Source organism: Fundulus heteroclitus, chromosome 24 (genome assembly GCF_011125445.2).
Source record: "Fundulus heteroclitus isolate FHET01 chromosome 24, MU-UCD_Fhet_4.1, whole genome shotgun sequence".
Taxonomy (NCBI): domain Eukaryota; kingdom Metazoa; phylum Chordata; class Actinopteri; order Cyprinodontiformes; family Fundulidae; genus Fundulus; species Fundulus heteroclitus.
In genome coordinates, this window is record NC_046384.1 from 18,672,332 (window position 1) to 18,697,525 (window position 25,194).

Here is a 25,194-nt window from a genome sequence, read left to right on the forward strand (position 1 = left end):
TCATGATTTATCTTTTTCATGAAAATTCTGGCATCTTATAATTTTCTTCTCATTCCTTGTATTTGATCACTTCTAGCTGAACCTTGGGTTAACTCACCATGTTTACACCGTGGGCTAACTCACATTAGAGTAGCAGCGACATGTGAAACATCACATTTGCCTCTGACCTTTAAAGTACCTCTTGGGTCAAGTTGATGCGTCAAGCGAGAAGGAAGAAGCGTTGGAAGGAGGAATGTCGGGAGACGGCGAAGGGGGCCGTGTTACTTTTCTTCGCCATGCCCAAGGCTGCTCATTATCAACAGGAGGGGAGGTAATCATTGAAGTGATCCAGTTTTTAACACGGCTGATTGCGACCAAATTGGGGAATGAATAGTTCTGTTCTTCACTTCGTGGCCTCGTTCTTCTTTAGCCCACTTTGTGGCCCACTTCTGTTTATGAAAGATGATCGATTTTGGGGTCAATAACCAGTTGTACAACTTAGGCAGAAAACAGCTAATTGTCCGTGTATAATTTTAAAATCCTTTCCAGAAAAGAAAAAAAAAAACATTTCAGATTTTTTTGCCTTTAGACTTGGATGAGTGGCCTACATTATAAGATTATAGCCTAGTTTGTTCTCAGAGATTCCTCGTTTTATCACATTAAATCCCAGTCTCGGGGATTTTTGGATGGATGTTCCTTATCCGCGTCAAACCAGTGCCGCTTTAGGGCATGATTAAATATAAATTGGCAAGATATCCATGTTTAAAATGCTGCTTTCCTGATATCTTTGGTCACATAAGTGAATGTCTCTTGAACTTTTTCACATTTTCAATAGATCGACACAAAGTGGTAAAAATTGTAAAGTGAAAGGAAAGAGATGTGTTTTTAAAAGTTTTTGGACAAAAACCCTGAAAGCTTTTTTTTTTCCCCCACCGGTGCAACCAGTTGCCTTCAGAATACCTACAAATCGTAAATCTAGTCCACATTTGTGCATTTATATCTGAGTATAAAATCCAGCTATTCTGTGAAGGCTTCACAGGCTGGAGAACATCAGTTGAAAGACAGCATGATGAAGATTAGGAAACGCAGCAGTCTAAAGTAGAGTTGGATTAGAAAACATGCCAAACTTTAACATGTTACAGAGCTCTGTTCAATCTAACATCTGGAAGTGGAAAGAGTGAGACAGAACTGCAATCCTACGGAGACGTGGCCGTCCTAACCATTCCAGAAGAGCGCTAATCAGAGCCGCAACCAAAAGGTCCGTGGTGGCTCTGGAGGAGCTGCAGATCTGTGGACAGGACAACTGGGAGTCATGCACTCTACAAATTTGGTCTTTATGTGAGTGTAGCAAGAAAAACAGCATAGAAGGAAAACCAAAAGAAGTTAAATTAGTTGAAAGACTTATTAACATCTATAAATGACAGACATCTGAATATTTTGCCATGAATTCCTCTACAAACCAATCTCAGTTTCACGCCAGTCTGTTGCAGACACTGGCAGGGTGGGCAATGGGTGTTCTTCATCGGACGTTGTGTTTTGCAAGTAGGCCGAGAGTTTTATTTTGGTCTAATTGGAGCTCATTCTTCCAGATTTGTGGGTTGGGTGTCAACAGATTCTCCCACCTGAGCTGTGGATCTCCCCAGCTCCTCCACTGGCCTCTTGGCTGCGTCTCTCGCCCGCAGTCTGTCAGTTTAAGTTTGCAGTTGTACACTCTTTCCATGTTCAGGTGATCAAACAGTGCTGTGCAAGATGTTCAACGCTTAGGATATTGTTTTAAGCCCTAACCCTGCTTCAAAGGTGTCTGCTGTGTGTTCAGTGACACCTTCACAAAGCAGCTTTACACTCAGACTGAATTACACTCGTGGGGATGCCATTTACTAATTAGGCTTTTGGCTCGACTGGGTTTTATTTAGGAGTACCAGAGTTAAAAGAGTTGCATGTAAGTGTTGAAAATATACATTATTTTCCATCCACATGTGTTGTGTTGGTCTCTGAATACAAATCCAAATAAACTTTGAGGTTATGATGTGGCAAAGTGTGAGAAAGGTCTACTTTTGAAATGCGCTGCAGTTATCACGGTGTTCAGCTTTCCTCAACTTTTTATTTTTTTATCATGTTTGATTGCAGAAACAGACCGGTTCCCCCCTAAGGTGTCCAGCGCTTGCAGCTCCAATCTGATTATCGGGCCGGTTTAGGCAGAAATAGTGAAGAGCTATTTTCTGCAGCGCGGCGGCGCCGCCTCCGCGCCGTGCGTAAAGACGCTTTAAGAATTGGCACGGCGGCTGGTAATCCAAAAACAGGAGCCGCTTGGGGTTGCAGTCCAGCCTTTCACTGATGGCTGGCTTTGAGAGACAGGACTGTCAGCTGAGCTGCTTTTGCCTCCAACTTTAATTCTAAAGTTCATCAGATTATTTCGTCACGCATCGAGCTTTTTCTGTGTGTGTGTCTGTTTCAGTTAGTTTCTGCTGAAATGTGTTGCGCGCTCCCGACACGGAGGTTATTATTGGGATTTCTCTCTCCACTGCGTCACCTAAGGACGGCTGGACACTGAGGCGTTGGGACTGAATGGATGACATGTCTCCTCAGCAGCAGCAGGACAGCCTCAACCGGGGCGGCCAGCCGGGAAACAAACGGGTGAGATTTCCTCCGTTTTGAAATGCCCTTTTAAAAAATATATAACTTTAGTTGCGGCGCCACTTGTCTCCAGACCGCGCGGCTTCCACATGAATGAGTTGTATCTGTGTGTAAGGAGAGAAAGGGCAGTTCAGAGGTCAGAGCTTTCACCCAGCTGATACCGGCGTCCTGAAAGAAGCCCAAACAGACTCTTGCCCCAGGGGCGCCTCCAGGGTGTTGCGCCTGGACTGGCCAGATGGGGGCTGCTAATAATTTTGGGGGTAGCAGCATAGTTTAATTTCTAAAAAACCCTGATCTGAATATTTAGGCGACATAGCACTGTTAGTTTATGGTTTGAACAGGATCACATTTTGTCACCACAAACTGTATCGCATAATTGTGAGCCGGAACCAAAATAATACACGGTATTTCATGTCTTTTTACTAATAAAAATCTGATCTTGTGGCATCAGCCTGTATACAACCCAGATACTCCAGCTGCTTCATAACAGTAAGCCTTTTAGAGAACATCACGTGAGACTGAAAATCTATTTTTTTTTTAGGTCCCCATACAATACAATGTGTGGAGGAAAACTAACTGCATATCACCCTGAAAACATGATTCTCAGTGGTGACACATGGTGGTATGAGCATCATGCTGTGGAAATACTTCTTAAGAAGGTGCAGAAAAACCAATGAAAGAAGGGTGAAACTATGTACGGAGAAATCCTGGAACAAAACCTGTTAGTCTGCAAAGGATGAGGCAAAAGGGCAGGAGATTTCCCTTCGAGCAGGACAGTAAGCCTAAACATCCAGCCAGAATGGAACAGATTCATAATGGAATAGATTTAGATCGAATAATACTCATGTTAAAATGGCCTAGTCAAAGTCCAGACCTGCTATGCATTAATACGCACTGTTTCTCACAGTGGGGACAATATATGTTTAAAACATAGCTTTTAGATATTTCATCAGTCATGAATTTATCCCTGGTAATTTAATTTTGTTCAGCATAGAAAAATAGTTCCAGTTAAAGATCCATTTATATAGAATCCAGTCCAATACAATCAGATTCAGTGTTCTTACATAGAGCCCAGTCCCCCTATACGTTCCACACTTTAGGCATCTGCCTGGTCCTGCCTGTCAAACAGGAGGATTCTCGTGTTATTTTCAGTGAAATCAGGATAAACAGAGTTTTGTTGAAGACTTGGTGAAAAACTTAAGGGCAATGAGGTAATTTTGACTGAAGGTTTGCTGTGAATCCTCCCCTGTTAGCTTTCTACCGGTCTGGTTTTGTACTTTCCAATGATTTTTACTTCCATGAACAGCGTGATGTTTGGATAACAAACACCCTGACAGGATCGGCTTATCCTCTGAGAACAACTGCACCTTTTTTTCGTTTCTTGGAGCATCATGACCCGTGAACTACACTTGGTCTGTTAAAGTCTTGGGCGTTCTCTGCCCACCACCCAGGTTTTCTATAGGATTCTTGTCTGGATGCTAAGAAGTCCACAGAAGGTGGTACTTGGCCACATGTTCTGGATTTGAGAAACCCAGTGAAGAACCATTTTCGTTTACTTGCTGAGGGCACCAGATTGGTTTATTTAAAAAAAAATCCAAATATTATCAAAGGCTTCATTAGAGATCCAGCAGCATCACAGATCCCGTCCTGTAATTAAGCTGCTTTCAAACATATATTCATCCGTTTTCTCGCCCTGAACCCACCTGAAGTATTTGCTGCTGAAGAGATCCCCTTAAGTTTGGGATACCAGTGAAATTCCCAGTAGAGTTTAGCAAACTCCACATGTTTATGTCTGTAATGGTTGGTCAGAAAGGGCTTTATTCTGGCATCACCACTAAAACAACTACTTGGCATGCAGATCATGTCTTTTGGTTGTTACGGACACTCACACCTTTCTCACTGCGCATGGAGGCAAGATAAATACGGATCCTCTCCCAGCCTTTTTGGCCACAATTTCAGGTACAATTTCATTTGTATTATTGCGGCTGTAAAATTCGACTTGTTCAGTTTTTGTAGCTACTTTCTGACCTTTTTATGGTATTTCCCATTTTAAAGAGTAGCTAAAAGAAATGGGATTCAGAGTCATCTACTAATTACTGCTTAAACGTTCAGAAATACTCTAAGCAGTGTAAAAAAGCAGTGATAAAAACCGTCAGTAACATTTATGGTTACATTTTGTGATGAATTTTCAGAGGAAAAGGCTTTTTAGACAACTTTACCAGTAGTGCCAGTAAATGTGGATGAGCCCCTCTGTTTTTATGCCCTCTTTCAATCAATCTAGATCAACTTCTGATCCAGACTTGGTTAATGGTTCTGTAGCAGAGCATCAACATCCCCCTGAAAGATTTTTAGTGTATTTTTAGTTGTGAAAGCGATCATTGTGATGCCGTGGCTGGAACACTGGGAATGTTTCACCACTCTGTGACCGAGTGAAATCAGTGATGTTACACTGTGAAACGACTGTTGGCAGCTGGACTGAGGAAGACGGATGATTCAGAGTTTACCCTGCAAGTCCTCTGCTGAAGGACTTTTTATCTCTGGAGTCCTTCTAGTTGCAAGTTCAAGAACCAAAGCATAACTGGGTCTTAGCTCCATTTTAAATAAGAAAATATTCAGTTGAGAATATGAAATATAAAAGCTGCAAATACATCTGATAATATGTATCTATGTGTTAAGTTTACGAATTATTTCCTACTGGAGTTGTGGCTGCACATTAGCCCCACATTCAGAGTAGAGAGGGTGTTTAGCTCCAGAGAGCTGCTAAAATGCTTAAATAAACGAGTGCTAATTCATTTAAAGCAGGAAACTTTCACAGTTGAACTTCTTGAACCTTATAAGGTACAGCTCATATACACATTATTTTACTGAGACTTTATGTGTTGGCTTTACGCAAAGTGGTGTATGACTACAAAGTGGAAGGAAAATGAAGCAAGCAAACAGAAATCTGAAAAGTGAGGCTTGTATTTGTATTCAGTGACCCTGAGTCAATACTTACTTCACTCACCACTAACTCCAGTTCCAGCTGCAGGTCTTTTGTTGTATGTCTTTACCACCATTTTTATTGTTCATTCTTCTTTGTGAAAAGGCTCAAGCTCATGCAGACCGGATGGTGAACAAGTGTGAAACGCTCATTTTATGTTTTAGATGTCTCTGTTTCAGCACAACTGGTTCAAACGATTGCATTACCTTCTCAGCAATGCCCCCCAAGTGCTGCAGAGCCTCTTAATCACCACTTTTGGCCGCCTCATGCATAAGAGAAGGCACAGCCTTCATACCAAAAGTTGCCGATAGTGAAAGAACCTACGATGCACGAAAAACTTCAGATGTATAAAACCGTGTGTGCATGTGTTACCACACATCTATAAGGAGATTCACTGAATTTTACATAGAGGTATTAGTATCAGAGGGGGAACAAGATAATCAATGTTATTTGACAATCATTCCTCTGGAATCAGTGATAAAATATCACAAATGAGTTGCACATTTATGGACTGGAAATGCTTTTTATTCACAAAAGCAGATTCATTTAAAGATGGTGACCTTATAGCAATGTGAGTGCACTCTGTAGCTCTGCTTACATTTGGAAATCTTCTCCAAATTCAAATTTAAATTATGCCTGTTCAGCCACAGTGTGAGGAAATTAGATGCACCAATCCAGTTTTTTTCCGATCCAATCCGATGCCGATACCTGGGCTTATACCCGGTACCGACCCGATACTACTGTTGAATGAATGGACCGTGTACCTTGGCTTGTGAGTGAAGCCATCAGGCTTGACATAAACATTGTTAAAAAAAAAGGCTGCATGCTCTATAGCGTGGTGCTTTTGGAGGTGCTTATTTAAGTTTGTGGTGTTGACCATCCCTTGCAATTTTCACATTGCAGATATTGTGTGTTGCACTCTGACTTGTTGGCATATGGAGTTTGAAATGTTTCCAAATAGCAGACTCGGCTCGGTCCGGCGCTGGCGCCATGTTGCTCTGTGTTTGCTCATCGCTAGCTGCTGTTCTTGCTCTGCGTGATAATGTAAGCGCTGTTGCAAATATAGAATTGAAGTGACTAGATTGGTGAAGCTGTATTGCCGTGTATGAAATTCATTTGAAAAAATGATGACCGTATCAGAACGCTGGATCGGCACCATTCATCCTGTATCCGATCCAGCTAATTAGTCGACATTGGAGCCGATATCCGGGTATCGGATTGGTGCATCTCTAAGAGGAAATTTTAGATTTTTCAGCAGCATATGGATGAGCTCCTCCCCCTCCTCCAGCAGCGCCAACATTGCCATCGTTCCATAATTATGAGCCAATTTACTCAACTATTTATGGACCTGTGAATGCCTACACATTTTCCAACTTGGGAATCACCACACCAGACTTGTTTAGACTTAATCTGCTGATCCAACACCATTTTTTTGTGAGAATGACCGTATCACTTAAATAATTTACATGCATTCCTTGCACATGGTTGCACAGACTGATGTGCATTTACATCTACATCTGATTGAGGTTGTTCCCTTATCTTTTTTAGCTGTCATGTTATCGTATAAGGCTAAATGTGACTCAGTGTCTTTGCACAGGTTTGTACCATAAAATCTGTAACTCGTCACTAAACATCAGGTTTGATTAAAGATGCACCGATCCGATAGCCGGATCAGATATTAGCTTCGATATTGACTATCGAAGCTAATATCCCATTCATCGGATATCGGATGAATGACGATGATCCAGTCATTTATTTTTTATTAATATCATAAACAGAAATACAGTTAGAGCAATCTAGTCGCTTCAGTTCTATGTTTTCAACGGCGGTTACGTCATCATGCAGGGCAGCTAGTGATGAGTAAACACAGAGCAACATGGAGCCAGCGCCGGACCGAGTCTGCTAACAAGTCGACACGCCAACAAGTCCGACTGCAACATGCAATATCTGCAACACATAATTGCGAGAAATGGTGATAAAGTTGGTCAATTCAACAAGAGCACCAGAGCAAGGTATACAGTTTATTCATTCGACAGTAGTATCGTCTCGGGATGAGCCGGTACGCTCATCCATGTAGGTCGATGTGTAATGCTTGTTTTCTAGTACATATAGTGTTTTGCTTATAGGCAGAAAAGTTAGATCTTGGTTTCGTCTGACCAGAGAACCTTCTTCTACCTGCTTGCTGTGGTCTCCTAGCTTGTGGCGAACCGAATAGTTTATAGCCTTCTACCAGCCACTCCTTCAAGAAGGTCACAACTAATAGCTGTCCTGTTGATAGATTTTCCCCACCTGAGTTATGGACCTATGCAGCTCCTCTAGAGTCACCATCTGCCTTTTGGCTCTTTCTCTGATTATTGTTCTTCTTACCCTTCTTCCTTCTCGTTTTTCTTCCACTAAACAATCATGCACTGCTATGTGTCGGTCTGGGGACATAAAATCCCCCACAAACTGTAGATGTAACGTGACAAAATGTGGAAATGTTCAAGGCAGGCAAATTCTTTTCCAGGGCACCGTGCATCAGTTCTGCATCAGGTGATCCCCAACAAGTAGGTTAATCTGACGTACAATGAAAAAAACTGGAGTTATGTAATGGCTGTTTGTTCCCCTGCTTTAGTCCCACAAATCCTTTCACAATTAGATTAAATGAAACTTATTGATCCCTGTGGGGACATGAAAATAATACAGGCAACAGCTGCTGGCCGATCAGCACAGAAGCACTTAAGGAATAAATAAAGTTAAATCAGATTGCTTATTTTTTAGGCTTATTTTTGTGTAATAGAAAATAGATGTATTGCAGCAAGGTAACAGTTTGTTAACCTGTTGCTACATGGCTTTCTATATCAGCTGGAAGTCATACTTTCTAAAAAATAAATATCTTTAATTGTATTTATAGCCTCAGTTCACAATTAATTCAGTCTTAAAGCACTTAACAAAACAAACAGGTCAAATCTGTATCCAATTATATGGAACCAAGCTAGGACAATTTATAATTAAATCAATTGCACCGTTGCTAGTATAATTCAATCATGCAAGATTTAGGTCCTGTTAGCTAAATTCTAATTTAATGCTAATATTGCATAACAGTCAGATTCAGTTGATAATATAATGCCAAATGGAGAACAATAAATGTTATTTAAGGAAGCCCAGCTGAGTCATTGGCTTAGCAGGCGCCCAGAATCCTGGGGCGACAGTGGAGAGGAACAGCTTCCTTTCAACATGGAGAGACCTCCGGCATAAACAGCTGGTTTAGCTTGGAGTCCAGAGGATAGAAAGCAGGAGTAGAAAAGAACTGCAGGTCAAGGAGCACTTTCTGTGAAAAACAGGACAAAAGGTAGGTGGAGTTCACAGCAGCAATAACTGCAGGAGGGAAACAGCTAAACATTGAAGCACTGAGCAAGGAGTACTTTCTTACAGAGAAAAAGTACACAGAGTTGATGGCAGCAAAATCGTTTGGAGATATAAAAAAAAATAAACATGAAAGGACTTGGCCAACAGTACTCTCTCTGGAAAAAAACACAAAAAGAGAGTATGCAAAGTTGTAACTTACAAATAAGGCTAAGGTTTGAAAAGGTAGGCCTGGAGTACCTTCTATAGAATATAACAGAGTATAGAGATGATTGGAGGAGTAGCTCCAGGAACCATAAAAACATTGGTGCACCCATACTCTCTATGGATAAAAACAAAAACAAAGGAAGAACCTCTGATTGCTCAGGAGTTAGAAAACATTTGACATGCTGAACGATACGTTTCATCATCCAACCTTTCCTCTTTGTTTGTCACCTTTTTTTTGTTTCTGTTTTAGCAAATGAAGTTTCAGAGTTACCGGCGTCAGTCTGCACCGTCGCTGGTCATCACCAAGGCTCTCACCAGGTCCAAAACTCTGTCCAGGTACGGGCGACATAATCCGGTGTGCCTTATTCCTCTAGTTCAGTACATTTAGTGTGTGTGAAGGAAGAAAGTCGGTGTTTGCACGTCACTTCTAGGGGCCAGAAGTAGCTCATTAGCAAAAACTCTGAGATCTTCGCAATATTCTATCCCCAGATTTCTGGCTCGTTTGCCTACACACCAGGCCACCTTCGCCTGAATGTATGCATTACACGTTCACGCTGCTCTGATCAACACTCGCAAACGTGCAGAGATTGAAATGGCCGTGCCACACCTCTGAGTAAAGTATTAGATCCACTCTAATTGATAATCCTGCTGTTGACAAACTTATCCAGGGATCAGGCGCCTATTAATAGTGTGCCTTTGGGCATATGGACTGGGAAAGTGAGGAATAAGTAACCTAATTAAAAAGCTCCTGTGGGGGGGGGAGGGGGGGCGCATTCCTCAACGTTGGCCAACCAAAGACCAGAGATGGTGGGTTTAAATGAATTTTATTCAAGTCAGATGATTCTTAATATAGCCTACTGAGTTATTATGTGAATGAGTTTATTAATATTTGTCCCTTGGAGTTGATTTGTCATCTCTAAGCATCAAGCTAATTGCTTAACCCCTATCGCCTACATATTTTAACTACATAGAAATCGCTGACTTGTTCCCTACAGCCAAAGTGCTTCTCTAGACATGATGAGTTTGTGTAAAAATATCTCTGTTTCGCGTTAATTAGATTTTTAAAACAGAAAAGCAACAACTCTTTCCTTGTTTCAAAGTAACATTTATACAGCGATGCACCAGAGCTGTTATTCTAAGGCTTTGACAGGTTTAGCATCTTGTTAGCGATTAGCCTGATAGCCTTACTCAGTGTGTATTCCCCAGAGAATCTAGATCCTCCTTTTAAGTCTGATATTTCCAAAGAGCGTCCAACGTTTCCAGATCCAGCACCGTGACCGGTTAGCGTGTCGGACCTTCCTGTTATCTGCTGAAAGTCTCGTTCTCACTGCCTGAACGAACCTCGACGTATCGTAGAAAATACGGTTTCCTTTTTAAATGACTTCTGGCAACCGCTTTGCTCCTTCACTCTTCGAGTCACTGGAAAAAAAACAAATACATCCACACCAAAGGACTGAGCGAAACTTTAGTAAGTACAAGTAAACACGCTTGTCATTTAGAATAGTTTATTTATTTATTTTAACATGCAGAGCTAGACCGATTAATCCCCAGCATTTCCATTTTGTCTTCTACACTAGGTTTTAGTTTAAACTCATTTTAGAGCCTGGTAATGACCAGATGATGGTGATGATCTCTTCTTTATAAATGAGGGGTGCACTTTCTTTTCACCGTGGCTATTTCCACACCAGTCTTAACCCTTCGCCACCCCCCCCCAGCCTTTGTCCTTTTGACTTCAGTCGCATACTGCTGCCTGTTTTCCACCACGGAAGACAGTTAAACGTGTTTTATACGAGGCAGTTTTATAGCTCAGGACAGGAAGGAGCTCCGTCCTCCATGAAAGGGGGCGCTGGATAATGTCTTCCTCTTTGTTCCACCTCCAGAGAGAGTTTCCTGGTTCCTGCGTGTCCAGAAACCTGTCCGCTGGTCCAGTCCTTTCTGACCGGCTCCAGAAGGTTCTTCCTCCTCTACGGACACGCCCAGCTGAAGACGGGCATGCAGACCCAGGACAGGCACCTCTTCCTGTTCACTGACATCCTGGTGATCGCCAAAGCCAAGTAAGCACCAACAGCTGCTGTGCCTTTGTGCGTGTGTGTGTCTGCCTCTTGGTCAGCGTCTGTGTGACCACTGTCTCCAGGTCCGCCAACAACTTCAAGCAGAAAGCCCAGGTGTGGGTGCGTCAGATGTGGACGGCAGGCTGCGCGGACGAGGTGTGCGAGGGGAGCACGGAGCCGGAGCGGAGCTTCGTCATGGGCTGGCCCACCTGGAACTGCGTGGCCGTGTTTGGGTAACACACACACACAGTTCCACGTGTTTATTGTGCCCACACAGATTACATGGATGATCGCGAACAGAGGAGCCCGTCAGATTAGCTCCGTCTGATTAGGGGGTTTGGATCTTGGCTCGGATGGAGCAGCTTTACAAGTGAGATCCAAACCCGATGTTAGGTACAAACCGCGCACACGTCAGCGGCCGCGGCTGTGTTTACGCTTCAGCAGAGCAGGATGCTGGTGAAGCCGGCTGTAAATGTCAGAGGAACGCAGAACAGACGCCTAACACCCTATAAAGCTACACATGCCCCAGCTGTGAAGGTGGAGGTGCATACAGGACTGTCTCAGAAAATTAGAATGTTGTGATAAAGTTCTTTATTTTCTGTAATGCAATTAAAATGTCATACATTCTGGATTCATTACAAATCAACTGAAATATCGCAAGCCTTTTATTGTTTTAATATCGCTGATTATGGCTTACAGCTGAAGAAAACTCAAAAATCCTATCTCAAAATATTAGAATATTTCCTCAGACCAAGTAAAAAAAAAAAAAATTATAACAGCAAAACAAAATCAAACATTTGAAAATGTCCATTAATGCACTCAGTACTTGGTTGGGAATCCTTTTGCACAGATTACTGCATCAATGCGGCGTGGCATGGAGGCAATCAGCCTGTGGCATTGCTGAGCTGTTATGGATGCCCAGGATGCTTCAATAGTGGCCTTTAGCTCATTTGCATTGTTGGCTCTGGTGTCTTTCAGCTTCTTCTTCACAATACCCCACAAATTCTCTATGGGGTTCAGGTCAGGGGAATTGGCAGGCCAATCAAGGACAGTAATGCCATGGTCAGTACACCAGTTACTGTGAGAATCTTATGTCGTCTCTTAACCACTACCATACTTGTGATTTAGTTTACTGAACCAAGCTGAGTGTTTTTCAAGGCTCAGGAAACCCTGCAGTGTTTCCAGTTAATTAGACGAATCAAGTGAGTTAGTTGAATAGCCTACTTGTATACTTTTTCACAATATTCTAATATTTTGAGATAGGATATTTGGGTTTCTTAAGCTGTAAGCCATAATCAGCGATATTAAAACAATAAAAGGCTTGCGATATTTCAGTTGATTTGTAATGAATCCAGAATGTATGACATTTCATGTTTTTTAATTGCATTACAGAAAATAAAGAACTTTATCACAATATTCTAAATTTTTGAGACAGTCCTGTATATTCCTCTTGGTATCATTTTTCGCCAAATCTGTGCACAATTATTTTCTTTTTTTTTTTTTTTTTATAACTGAGGTCGTTGCTGCTATATTGCCCCCAAAAAGTTTAAATCATTAAAGAACCCAAAACTAATCCCTCACTGTAATGAGATATAATCCATATCTGTACAATAATGGAGCCAGGAAGGTAAAAGGGTCTCCAAACACACACATAGAGGGACATGCAATGATTAAGTTGATGAGAAATAGTTGGTTTAGCCATCCGGCAGACCTGGTACCGCTCTGCTGTGTGCGTTGAGGCTGCAAAAGCGGACAGACATGTAGAGAAACTAAAGAGCGACGTGTCTTTATTTTTCCTGTGTGGACATTTTGAGAAAAGCTTGTATTTGATCGGTGCGCCTACGTCTAACGCTCCTCCTGCTTCCTTCCAGCTCCGCTAAGCAGAAAGAGCGATGGTTCTCCCTCCTCAAGAGGTAAACCGCATCTCTTCACTGTGATCGCTTTTTCCCCATTTACACCCACAAACATCCTGATACTCTGTTAGATTTGTGACAAACCGGTGCCTCCCATCAGCATCCCGCCCGTTTGCTTATGTCTCTGCAGTCGGATAAAGGAAGAGAAAGAGAAGGAGGAGCCTAAAACCATCCCTCTGCGGGTCTACGGGAAGGGACTGAACACTTTTGCCGTTGTGAGTTTGATTGGTGACGTTAGCAGCAGAGCGTAGCGGCCCAGTCTCAGTGTCCTGAATGTGTGCTGGCCTCTCTGATCAGACCAAGACCCTTCCTGTCAGCAACTGGGATTCAGCCAACGAGGTGATCCGCCTGGCCCTGCAGCAGTTTGGCATCATAGTGAGTATGCCATAGAAGTCCTCTTCCTCGGCATTTTAGTTGTCCACATTTACAGATGCACTTCCGGGCTAAAGGGCGCCGTTTCTCTCCCCGCGGCACAAACAAACACGCAGACTCAAAACAGGAAGATGGTTTTATTTCACTAGCCCTGGAGTCTGGCAGCTCATTTGTCAGCAGGCAGACTGGGATTCTTTGTTGCGCCCCGAATCTGCCGCTTTTTCCTCACCGTTTGTGTGTTGTTCTCAGGGAAATGTCAAAGACTTCCAGCTGTGGGTCCTCTCCAGGAGGGACAACACGCCTTATCCTCTCATTGGTGAGCTACAAGCCGCACAGTTTGCTGTTCAACCTAGAAGCTGTTTTTTTTTTTTACTCACAGATGTACGTTGGTGTGACTTTTATGTACACGCCGCCGCCTTACAACCGCTAGCATCAATGTCTGCCAGTGTTGTAGTCAAGTCACTATGCCTCGAGTCCGAGTCCAGGTTCGAGTCTCCAGTGTTCAAGTCTGAGTCATTAAAAAAAAAATCTGAGTCGAGTCCACTACTCATCCGAGTCAAGTTCGAGTCGAGTCCTTATTGATCAAGTCGAGTCCAAGTTAGACCCTATTGATGGGCAAACTCTCTACTGTAGGTGGCGGCATTAGCTAGCCAACCATCATAGCAGTAACGTTAACTTAACGTAGCATGTCACTTACTTTTCTGGATGCAGCCTTGACATATGTCGATTGAAATTTGAGGTAGTCCCCAATGTCTCATCAATTGTTCTGTTACATATGGAGCATTTTGCACTCCATTTGCTGCCAATGCAGGTGAAATCCTTAAACGCGAAACGGACAATCTTCGGGGCACTCATCTCTCCTCCAGGCATGCCGCAGTGAAAATTAACGTTTGTTGTAGGAACATGGCGTGACGTTTGATGTATGACATGAAGCAGTAACATTCCATTGCACTAATAATTTAGATATTAAAATCATACACCAAATAATATTCTAATGACACATTAAAATTATAGCCTAATGATATAAAAAAAAGTCGAGTCTTTTTCTCAATTTCCGAGTCAGAATGATCTGAATGTAGGAGTCTGAGTCCAAGTTCGAGTCATCAGTGCTCAAGTCCAAGTCAAGTCACGAGTCTCTAAATTTAGCTAATGACTCGAACTCGAGTTCTACAACACTGGTGTCTGCTCTGCGTTTTATATCGGCCGCGTTTACCGAAGGAGCGTTGCCGTCTCCTCCTCGTCTCAGGTCACGAGTTTCCCTTCAGCATCCAGATGAGCCACGTGAGAAACTCGCCGGCTCAGGGCGGCGGCGGTGGCCGGGACGCTGCAGCGCCACTTGCAGACAGACAGGTCGCCGCGCAGGTGGAGCAGATGCAGGTGTACAAGCAGTGTCAGTTCATCCTGAAGCCGCGGCCCGTGGAGCCACCTCAGCAGCACGGACCTGCAGGTGAACTGGGTTTTTTTTTTTTTTTATTACTCCTACTTGTAGAAATAAAAGAAAAGCGCTCCTCATGCCGTCTGCGACGACGCTCCCGCTGCAGGTTGCTCCCAGAAGTCAATCAAAAGGAGGCGCTCGCTCATCAACTGGGCCTTCTGGAGGGGCTCCTCGTCTCACCTGAACGAGCTGTCGCAGGCCGGGCTGGCGCCAGGCTGCCTGTTCGGTCTGCCGCTCAGTTCCGTCTGCGTGGAGGACGCTCTGCCCAAACCCGTCATGGTCAGTGGCACCACTGCTGGACGTCCAGCCTGCTGTGGCACACTCGCACTTTTAAAGTTTTTTGTTTCTGGCTCCGACTGTTTTAAAAATGGACGAGCTAAGGCCAGGAGACCAGCACACGTCTACCTTCAGTCAATGTTTTCTTGTCTTTCTCATTTTGAAGAGTGGCTAAAGGGAAATGTCTTTCTAGGTCACATTCACAGGCCCAGGAAGAACAGAAATTCTTAGATTACAATTAAGATATGTTTGTCATTTATAGGGCTGGGCAAGTTAACGCGTTCATTTCGCGTTAATTCATTAGACTATTATCGGTATTTATTTTATCGCGCATTAACGCATGTTGCTCACATGCTTTCAGTCAGTGTCAGTCAGCACGCGCGCTGACTGCAGCGCGCTGTCACGGCAGCACTCTCCCGCTCCCCCTCCCCTCTCGTACATGGCTCAGCGGCGCCAGCCAATCAGCACGCAGGCTCAGCCTGGCCCGCCCACTCAGCTCTCACACAAACTTAACACACAAACAGCTGAGAGAGACCGCAGCAGCGGAAAAACATGAACAGAGGAAGTAGCACCGTTTGGCTTTATTTTAATACCGTAAATGAAATCAAGCTGTATGTTTTGTAAAAAGCCGGTTCATTTCAGTGGAAACACAACAAATTTATCTAAGCACGTGAAAAAACATGAAAACGTCGAGCCACAGAAACGGAGAGAGGAGACGAAACTTCTGTCATTGCCCCCACAGACGTCACTGACTGAGGCGTTTCAGTCCTCCAGGGAACATCCAGGTAGATCAGTGGTCATCTTCAGCAGCAGTTCATGTTAACTTTCAAAGTAGATATTATCTATCATATGTTACTGGAGCCCACACATAACATGTAATTAAGACCTTGAAAGAACCCAGTACATATATTAAAAAGTGTCATTTAAGATAAGATAACATTAGCTAATCCTTTTTTTATCCCACGACGGGGAAATTTATAGGATTAAAGCAACAGGCAGGTGCACACAACACAGACAAAATTACATAAGGATTGAAATATATAAGAGGTGGATTAGCGAAAAAAACACTGAACATAACATTATTGTTATTATTATTATTTAATTGTAATAATAAAATCAAAACCCAAAAGGTCAACAGTTTCATGATACATCAAGCTTAGGGACTGGCTAATATACAGCAGGTCAAAAAAGGCCATATTTTGGCTGCAGTGCTTGCTGTTCTCTTATGAAGAAAAGATCAACTAGTGCACTAAATTCAATAGATGGGTTGAAAATATTCAGTATAAAATAAGTGCTACAAATGTTACAACACTTTTGTTCATATGGCAGCAGAACATTAAAATAAAAGTGCTCTTTACACTACTTTTGAATTCATTCTTGGAGTTTGCGCATACAATGCGATTAATCATGATTAATCGGGCAAATTATGCGATTAATCGCGATTAAAAATTTTAATTGTTGCCCAGCCCTAGTTATTTAAACTACTTTTGATCATAACCTATATTTCAGGGTCTGAGTAGAAGTTTATAGTTTGGGTTATAAAACTGGTATATATGGGTAACGGGCAGAGCCAATCTGCAGGAAGTTGAGCCGCTAGCGTTTCCTCTTCAGGACATGCTGGTGTTTCTGTACCACGAGGGTTCGCGGACGCGGGGCATCTTCCGCAGGTCGGCGGGCGCGCGGGCCGTCAGGGAGCTGAGGGAGTCTCTGGATGCCGGACAGCCTCAGCTTCCTCTCACGCGGGACCACGTCTTCATCATCGCTGGCGTCTTTAAGGTAACGCACCGTCTAATTTTCATCTCTTCAGCACTTTGCTTTATAAACAAAGTTTTAACTCAAACTGGATTGGCTTAAGGATGCTTTCCCCTTCACACTTACGCATAATTTGACGTCTGTCACATGACATGTTATATAATCAAGGCTCTGGGAGCTGTTTGCTCCACTCCTCTGTGGCTTCGTTGACCCACATCTGTAAGCAAAGCATTAATCAGCTTTTATTTGTGCTCAGCCTCAGTGAGAGTTGCTCTGCAGCAGGACACGCTGTCCGCAGCGCAAAGAGCCTGGATAATTAATGTAATCTGGATTATCATCCCTCAGCATCTGGACAGATAACAGCCTCTGCACGAGAGACTTATCGCAGCAGCGATAGAGACTTCTCATCCGTCTGGATTACCGATCCACCTTGAAATCTCTCCCCCCCGCCGCCTCGGCTCCACAGAGACCCCCCGCGGGCGTCCCGTGATATTACGCACAAAGCTGGCCGGGGGTCTCTGAGTGACGCTCTTCATTGCTCGTCTCCAGGATTTCCTGCGCAGGCTCCCCGGCAGCTTATTGGGCGCTGAGGTTTACGAGGAGTGGATGGACGTGCTGGAGGAAGAAGAGGAGGAGGAGGAACAGGTCCAAGACATAAAGAGGTAAGAGGCTCTCCACAGTTTAACAAACACTCGTATACCCAGATTAAAGAACCCCCCCCCCCCCATGCTCTCTGCAGGATGATATGCCGCCTGGCTAAAGAGAACGCGCTGCTGCTGCGCTACCTGCTGGCCATGCTGCACGCCGTCCAGGCCAACGCCCAGGAGAACCAGATGACCAGTTTTAACCTGTCGGTGTGCATCGCTCCCAGCTTGCTGTGGCCTCCAGGAGCGCCCTGCAGTCCTGAGGTGGCGGGAGAAGGAACTAAAAAGGTGAAAATCCCTGCCGCCATGATTTGTAGAAGCCCGATTCTTCCAGCCATGGTCAGAGCTGAAGAGTCTGGTTGCAGCAGGCTATGGCAAGCCGTTTTAACATAAATTCAGTTTCGTCTGACTATCCGTAATTACATTCCAGATATCTTAAAATGCATTTTGACAAGTCAAAATTCCTTTCAAGATATCTCAAATTACGTCACCGGATTCGTCATTGAAAGCGTCACACATCCGTAGTTGTAATTTAAGATATCTCGAACGTAATTATGACTAGTAAGAATTACAATTTAAGATATCTGAAATAAGACATTGCGTGTAAGCCCCTTATTGGCTGTAAGCTGCCCAAAGAAGCCTGAACATTCAATGGCGCTGGCTGTTTGACATAATTGTAAGAAAATGCCACAACATAGAAAGAGCTTTTTCAGTATGGGATATGCAGAGAGGGCGAAAATAGTATACTTGAAGAATGCTTAAGAAATTTGCAAAAAATTTCGGATATACTTGCTGCCGACACACACAATGCACTGAAAAACGGCTAGCTGAAAGCGCTACTATCGACTCATGTCCAAGCTGGAAATAAGGAATATTCCTCAGCCCGGGCCAGTTCAGTTAAAGGTATACTATGCAACATTTTTCAGTTAATTAATGTGTTCCATACCGTTTGGATAATTAAATGAGTCATTTCAGGTCGAACAAAGGTTTTCTCGGCTGCCCTGGGGGTCTGTGGGGGAAATACCGCACTTGCAATTGCAAGACCTCACGGCCCGCACCCACAGAAGTCTCGCTTTACGGTGAGAACTTTATGTGTTTTGCCCTGCCATTCACTATATGCACGCGCGAAAACAACAACAACAAAGAACCGCGTGTTAACGTCAAATAAACATGCAAGCATATCGAGTTTTATTATTATTATTTATTTATTTTCTTTTTTATGCTGGCGAGACGCTACCGCGGCGGCGAGGCGGTGGCGGTAGCGTCTCGCCAACATAAAAAAAAAAATAAAAAAAAAAATAAATAATAAATAATAATAAAACTGGCGAGGCAGCCGCGGCTCGGCGAGGCGGCGGCCGCCTCGCCAAGATAGCGCTGCGGGAAGCTTGATGTTCATACCTTCACTGTGTTAGTCATTGTTTGTACTGCCATTTTTTTCCACTTTTCGTTGCGTTCGCCTGTCTGCTAAGCTAAAAACAACCGCGGCTGGCTTGACGGAGAAACCAGAACAGCTGAGCATCTTTATGACAGTGCACTTTTACTTTCGCCCTCTGGGGGGAGCCTCGCTGGAAAATCAACCCCGGTTGCATAGTATACCTTTAATAAAAGGAATTTTGACTAGTCAAAATTACAATTCAAGATATCTTAAATTTAGTTTTTACTAGTCAAAACTACATTTCGCCTATCCAAAAATACATTTAAGATATCTTGAATTATGGTGGCATTTGAGATATCTTTAATTGGAATTATGACTAGTCAAAACTAAATTTAAGAGATCTTGAATTGTAATTTTGACTAGTCGTAATTTAATTGTAGATATCTGAAATGGGTATTTCAGATAGTCAGTAATGCATTCGAGATATCTTGAATTGACGTTTCCATACAACTCAATGGAAAATCTGATGTCATTTCGACTAGTCAGAATGTAATTAGAGATATCTGGAATAGGTATTTTGACTAGTCAAAATACAATTAGAGATATCTTAAATTGCTAAAACGTCTAGTCATAAAAATATTTGAGATATCTCGAATGTAAGGCCGGTAAAACCGAATTTATTTTAAAACGGCTTGCCATAGCAGCCAAGCGTCAGAGACGTTGCTGGAGGAGAAGCGAACAGCAGCGAGGTCGTAAACTGATGTTTCCAGGTAAAAATGTGGATTTAGCGGCTAATACCAGGACGTGGAATGTGACCCAGATCGCAGACCTGCCGCCTCCTGGTTTGACTTTGACGTTTAGGATTGCTGCGGGTGGAGCAACGTCGTTAAATAAATCGGATTCAGCGCGGTTACAGGAGCAACCTAAAAACAATACTTTTGTTTGCAGGGCAGTAATCTGCTGATCTGGGATCAGAGGAACTTAGTTTTGTAAGTTACAAAAGCTTTAAAACAGCATCAATCTATCTGATTGGAATGGGAGTTTTTTTTTAAAGAGGCTGAAAGGTTTAAATGTAGGTTAAGCAGAGAAGTTTCAGGAGGTATTAATCTTCCTAGCATCACACAGCCGCTTAATGACGACGTTTCCGTTGTGCGCTGCAGGTCTGTGAGCTGGTGAGGTTCATGATCGAGCACTGCGTGCAGATCCTGGGGGAGGAACCGTCCTGCCTGTTCGGCGGGCCTCCGCAGCGACGCAACAGCGAGGAGAGCGGATCAGGTAAACGGGACAGAAACCATCAGGACGTCTCTGCTCAGAAGTTTACATACAGCCTTCAGTGGCAGTTTGAGCCGCTTCGTCAGAGGAACGTTGGACACAGTTTGGTGTCCCAGCAGGGAAATGATCCCAAACACGAAGCAAAACCGCTTTTAGAAGGAACGAATCGACCCAGCCTAAAGAAATGAGCACGGTGTGAATTTGGTTTTATTGTTATTGTGAGCAAAGCACGAAGTTTGGAGATAGAAAAAAAATGCAATCCAGAAATGAAACTTCAAACAAATCAAACAAAAAATGTGTTAAGAGTAACTTAGATTTTTCTCAGATTTAATTAAAAAAAAAATCTAATTTTCAAATTTCTTTTTCAGATTCAGTTTTACAGATGACATTCTCCTTACATTGACCATTAAACATGTCGTTGCTAACAAATGTGATCTGTAAAGCAATTTATAGAACTCAATCAGGAAGAGAAATTGGAAGAAAATTAAACCTGAGAATTTCTGGACTGCATTTTCCCCCCAATCTCCATTTACAAACCGTGTTCTTTGCTCGCAACAATAAGGAGCAGCTCTCCTGAAGGAACTGGGTCGGTACCGAGCCAGAACTGTCAGAAGCAGAATGGACGCGCAGCTAGCTAGGGAACATTAAAGAAAACTCACAATGACTTCAAGCTTTTTTCCATTTACCGTAATCTTTGGACCATAAGGCTCATTAAATATTCTTCCCAAGTGTGTAACATCACTCCTCCACTTCCACAGCTCTGTATCCGTCTGTGTCAGGAGGACAGAGTAGATGAACTACACTGCCCTGCTTCTAACAGGCCAAAATAAACGTAACTTTCATATTGAATTAACTTACTAGGTTTAATTGTTGCTAGTGCTGCCTTACATACATTTGACATTACAGTCAGGCAGTCTTGTAGACAGCTCAGGGGTCCGATCAGGTTGTGACACAGTATTATCCATTGAGCGGAGTGGCTTTGTTGCTTGTCACTACCCGATCCGTACCATCAGCTCATTTGCGCACGCGAGAACAGAATAACTTCCGGGTCGCCAAAAAAATAATGTAATTACGGTACTGAAAATAGTTATTTCTATACTTAAATCATTAAAGAATGCTAAACTATATTGTATAGAAAAATATTTAAGATTTTTCTGAAAGAAATTGATGCGTTTTACATTCTGTACGTTGCAATGCTTGACGTCATCATCGGATATGCTCAGAAGTCCGGGTATATATTATTGCGCAACGTTTGTCTGTATACACTCAATAAGTTATATTATTTGTTCAAACAGGACTGGAAAAACAATTTTTTTCCTTAATTATAAGGTGAATTTTGTTATTTAAATAATCTTGTACTAAAAATTATTTTTATCAGAAAGTTAAAACCATATATTAAGACATTAGCGCCCTCTGGTGTACAAATCCTAAACAAGAGAAGACCCCATCATTAAAGTACCCGCATTGTTTATTTTTAACAAAGAACACATAACAAAGCCAAGGCATACTTTTTTTAAAATGCATTTTTTAAGTACAAAATACACAAATACATATGCAAATCAAATAAATTATAAAAAAAAAAAACTGAAGAATATTCGAAATAAAATACGTGTCTATACTCCTAAATGTGTTAATAGCTGGGGGTTTTATGTACTTTAAGTAATGGTGTATATATTCTTATTAAAAAAAAAAAAATATATATATATATATATATATATATATATATATATATATATATTTCTCTATTTTTAAAATATGCAATATTTACCCAATTACAAAGATATACAAAAAGAAACAACCGGCCCGAAAAAAGACAAAAGAATAAAAAAAGTAAGAAAAACGAAATATTGCCTACCGGAAGTTATTCTGTTTGCGCGTGCACAAATGAGCTGATGGTACGGATCGGGTAGTGACACCGCTTTCAACAGATTTGAGTACATTATACCACATGAAATCAGTCATAAATATATATATATAGCGCACCACAAATTTCAAGGATTATAAGTGCGCCTTTTAGTCTGAAAAATACGGTAATTCTTGTTTTTGAAACAACTGCAGGGGTCGAATCACACCAACCTGACACAAACAAAAATCTATCTGAGATTTGTGTCCATGAGTGTTTGGCTTCAGAGAGAGAGAAACGTTTCATTATAACATCTGAATCCCTTCTAATAATCCATCTCCATCCCCAGAGTCCTGGGTCTACCCTCTGACCGACTCGTCCTACGACAGTCTGGAGAACGAGCTGGACGACAGCAGCGGGGGCTCGCCGGGCCTCTGCAGCAGAAGGCCCCTGAGAGCCAAACCCCTGCAGAGCAGCCTGGACTCCATCCTGACGTTCAGCGACTACGACCACGACACCGACCCGGACGTCCCTCACGCCGAGGCCCGAGGCCTGCTGGGAGTCCGGCTGCGCTCGGCGGACAGACGCAGGAGGCAGGACCCCCCGGCCGCGGAGGACTCCCCCTCCCTGGAGGCCCGGCGCTCCCAGAGGCGGAGCTCGGAGCCGGCTATAGTGTACGCTGCCAGGCTGTGTCCGTACATGTCCGGCAGCACGGACGGGCTGAGCTGCGAGGAGGAAGAACCGGCAGAGAGGCCCAGAGGTCGGAGCGCGAGGAGAGGAGGCGCTCTGGGGGCCAGCTCGTCGAGCTTGTCGTCTCCTCTCGGGTCCCCGGCGCCCGCTCACTCCTCCCTGGACTCTCTGGACTCCCTGAGCACGAACCCGAGCAGACCGACACATCCACGCTCCAGCTCCGTCCTCCCTGCTCCGACCCCGAGCGTTTGTCCTAAAGACGCGGCGCCCAAGGAGCCCCTCCACAAGGGGGCGCTGAAAGGCTGCATGGGCCTGCACCCAAACTCGTGGCTGAAGAAGGACCGCAGGCTGTCTCTGACTCAGCAAGAGAGCTTGGAGAAGGAGGAAGACCACAAGAGCGGGGTGAGTGGGGTCCATCTGTTCCTAATTCGACTTCAGGGACGCTGGTGAATGAACCTAGTTCTGCCTTTAGACAAAGACGTCTACGTGATCAGAATTAAACTCAACCTCCCACCTGATTATTTCTAGGCCATTTACCCATAGAAAGCCTTTAAACCTGGCCTGACATAGTTGTCCTTAGCGCAACACTGCCCCCCTGTGGCTGAAATAAGTTCAGCCTGTAATTTGAGTACAGGAAATTCCCCACGGTAACATAAACTTTTCTTTTTGATCAGAATGTCTGCTTAGAAATTCATGGGCCATAAATGAGACCCATTTCTACCTCAAATGAGAAAGACAGGAGAACATGGCATGTGAGGTGAGCCGGGGGGTCTGTCGAGCTTCGGTTTCATCAGTGTTCAACTTTACGCTAGGCCCTTTCACTCAGGCTCTGGAAACCCTGTTAGAGCGCAATGCATCTCTGTAACAACAGGTTTCAGATAGACTAGCGGACTCTGTCAGTAAACGGTTGTTAATGGGTCTTTTACCAGGATAATAATTTAAAAAAAGGCCGTATTAGGACAAAAATAATATATATAATGTCTAAACCTGCTTGTCCTCGTCTCCAGCCATCATGTTTAACGCAAACAGAGATTTTAGGACTATGAGGGGAATCTAGACCCACAAAGTCAGAGGGGAAGCTGCAGAAAGAGGCCCAGAAACGGCATGTTTTCTTGTCTTACCCGTTTTGAAGAACGCCTAGCAGAAATGGGCCTCTGTGTCACATTTATACCCGAGGGAAACAAAAAGGTGGTGACTCACTAGACACTGATCAACCTTCCTCTGCAGTGATAAAATGATTATTCCACAGTTAGCCGCTGTAGAGGAGTCATTTCTTTCACATGCTGATGCTGGATATGTGCTTACAGGTTGGCTCGGCTGAGAAAGGAGCAACAAGGCTGATCTCCAACAGCCAGCCTAAAGCCAAAACAACCCGCCGAGGCTCAAAGGACGCAGGAGAGAAAGGGAACCACCGACCCGCTAAACTAGAGTCCTCCAGCCCTTCCTTGCTCCAGAGGGCGGCGGGGAGCCTTCGCCTACCCAAACCCAGCCGGCAGCCCACAGAACCTGCTGCGGCGGTCCAGATCGGCGACGCGTCTGAAACGAAGCAGCAGCCGCTGTTCTACAAGCACAGCGGACCGTCTCTGTCCCTGTTCAGGCGGCACAAGACCCCCGCGGCGGAGGACTGCGCCAGCCGGCTGTACCGGCGGCGGGGCTCAGAACCGGAGCGGCAGGTGGCGGACCGAGCCGCCGCCGCCTTGGCCCGCGCCAGGCTGCCCAGCGACCCGGGGCTGGAGCCGCCCGAGGCGGAGCAGCCGGGCCGAGGCCGCCTCTCCCCCTGCGCCGCCAAAGCGGTGAGGGACTACTTCTCCTCCCACCCGGGCAGCACTCCTCACAGCAGCCAGGAGGTGGCACTGGCCCAGGGGGAGAGTCAAAGGGAGTGGTTAAAGAGATGCAGCGAGCCCCCCGCAGCGGAGCCGGACTTGGAGCAGCTCCTGTTCGCCGAAGAGTCTTACGTCTGATTGTAGGGAGACCAGAGCACACCCCCCCACATGCGCCCTGTAACCACACCAAACCCTTCTGTAAACATTTTATCTGCTACTATAACTTTTACTTCTTGCAGGTTGCTTAGTGCCTTTAAGGAGATATATATACAAAAAACACCTGCCAACTTTAAAAGCACCTGGTGATGCCTTCTTTATCAATGAGTCCTGATTTCAGAAAAGCCGATAACCGGTCAGAGTGGATGTTTTTTTCCTTTCCTTTTTTTTTCCTCTCTTTTTTCCTTTCCTTTTTTTTCTCTTTTTTCCTTGCCGTTTGGGGGGAGGGGGGACGAGGCTTGAAGGAAGTGGGGGGTAGAGGGGGGAAGTGAAGGGTGGGGGAGAGAGAGGGGGAAGGGAAGGGGGGGAGAGAGAGACGTTTTTTTTTTATTTTCCTTTCCTTTTTTTTCTCTCTTTTTTCCTTTCCTTTTTTTTCCTTTCCTTTTT

The 25,194-nt window shown here is 44.0% G+C and overlaps 1 protein-coding gene across 1 annotated transcript; it reads left to right on the forward strand.

Annotated features, from left to right (window-relative positions):
- Positions 1–63: 63 nt before the first annotated feature.
- On the forward strand, positions 64–24,970 carry LOC105916157 (rho GTPase-activating protein 20). Its single transcript, XM_036128529.1, has 16 exons — positions 64–310; positions 9,396–9,481; positions 11,026–11,199; positions 11,280–11,429; positions 13,068–13,109; positions 13,240–13,324; positions 13,407–13,484; positions 13,731–13,797; positions 14,728–14,928; positions 15,020–15,359; positions 16,746–16,968; positions 17,494–17,606; positions 17,684–17,876; positions 20,124–20,238; positions 22,428–23,170; positions 24,076–24,970. The coding sequence occupies exons 1-16, from the start codon at positions 233–235 to the stop codon at positions 24,727–24,729; spliced, it is 3,342 nt and encodes a 1,113-aa protein (XP_035984422.1). The 5' UTR covers positions 64–232; the 3' UTR covers positions 24,730–24,970.
- The last annotated feature ends 224 nt before the right edge of the window (positions 24,971–25,194 follow it).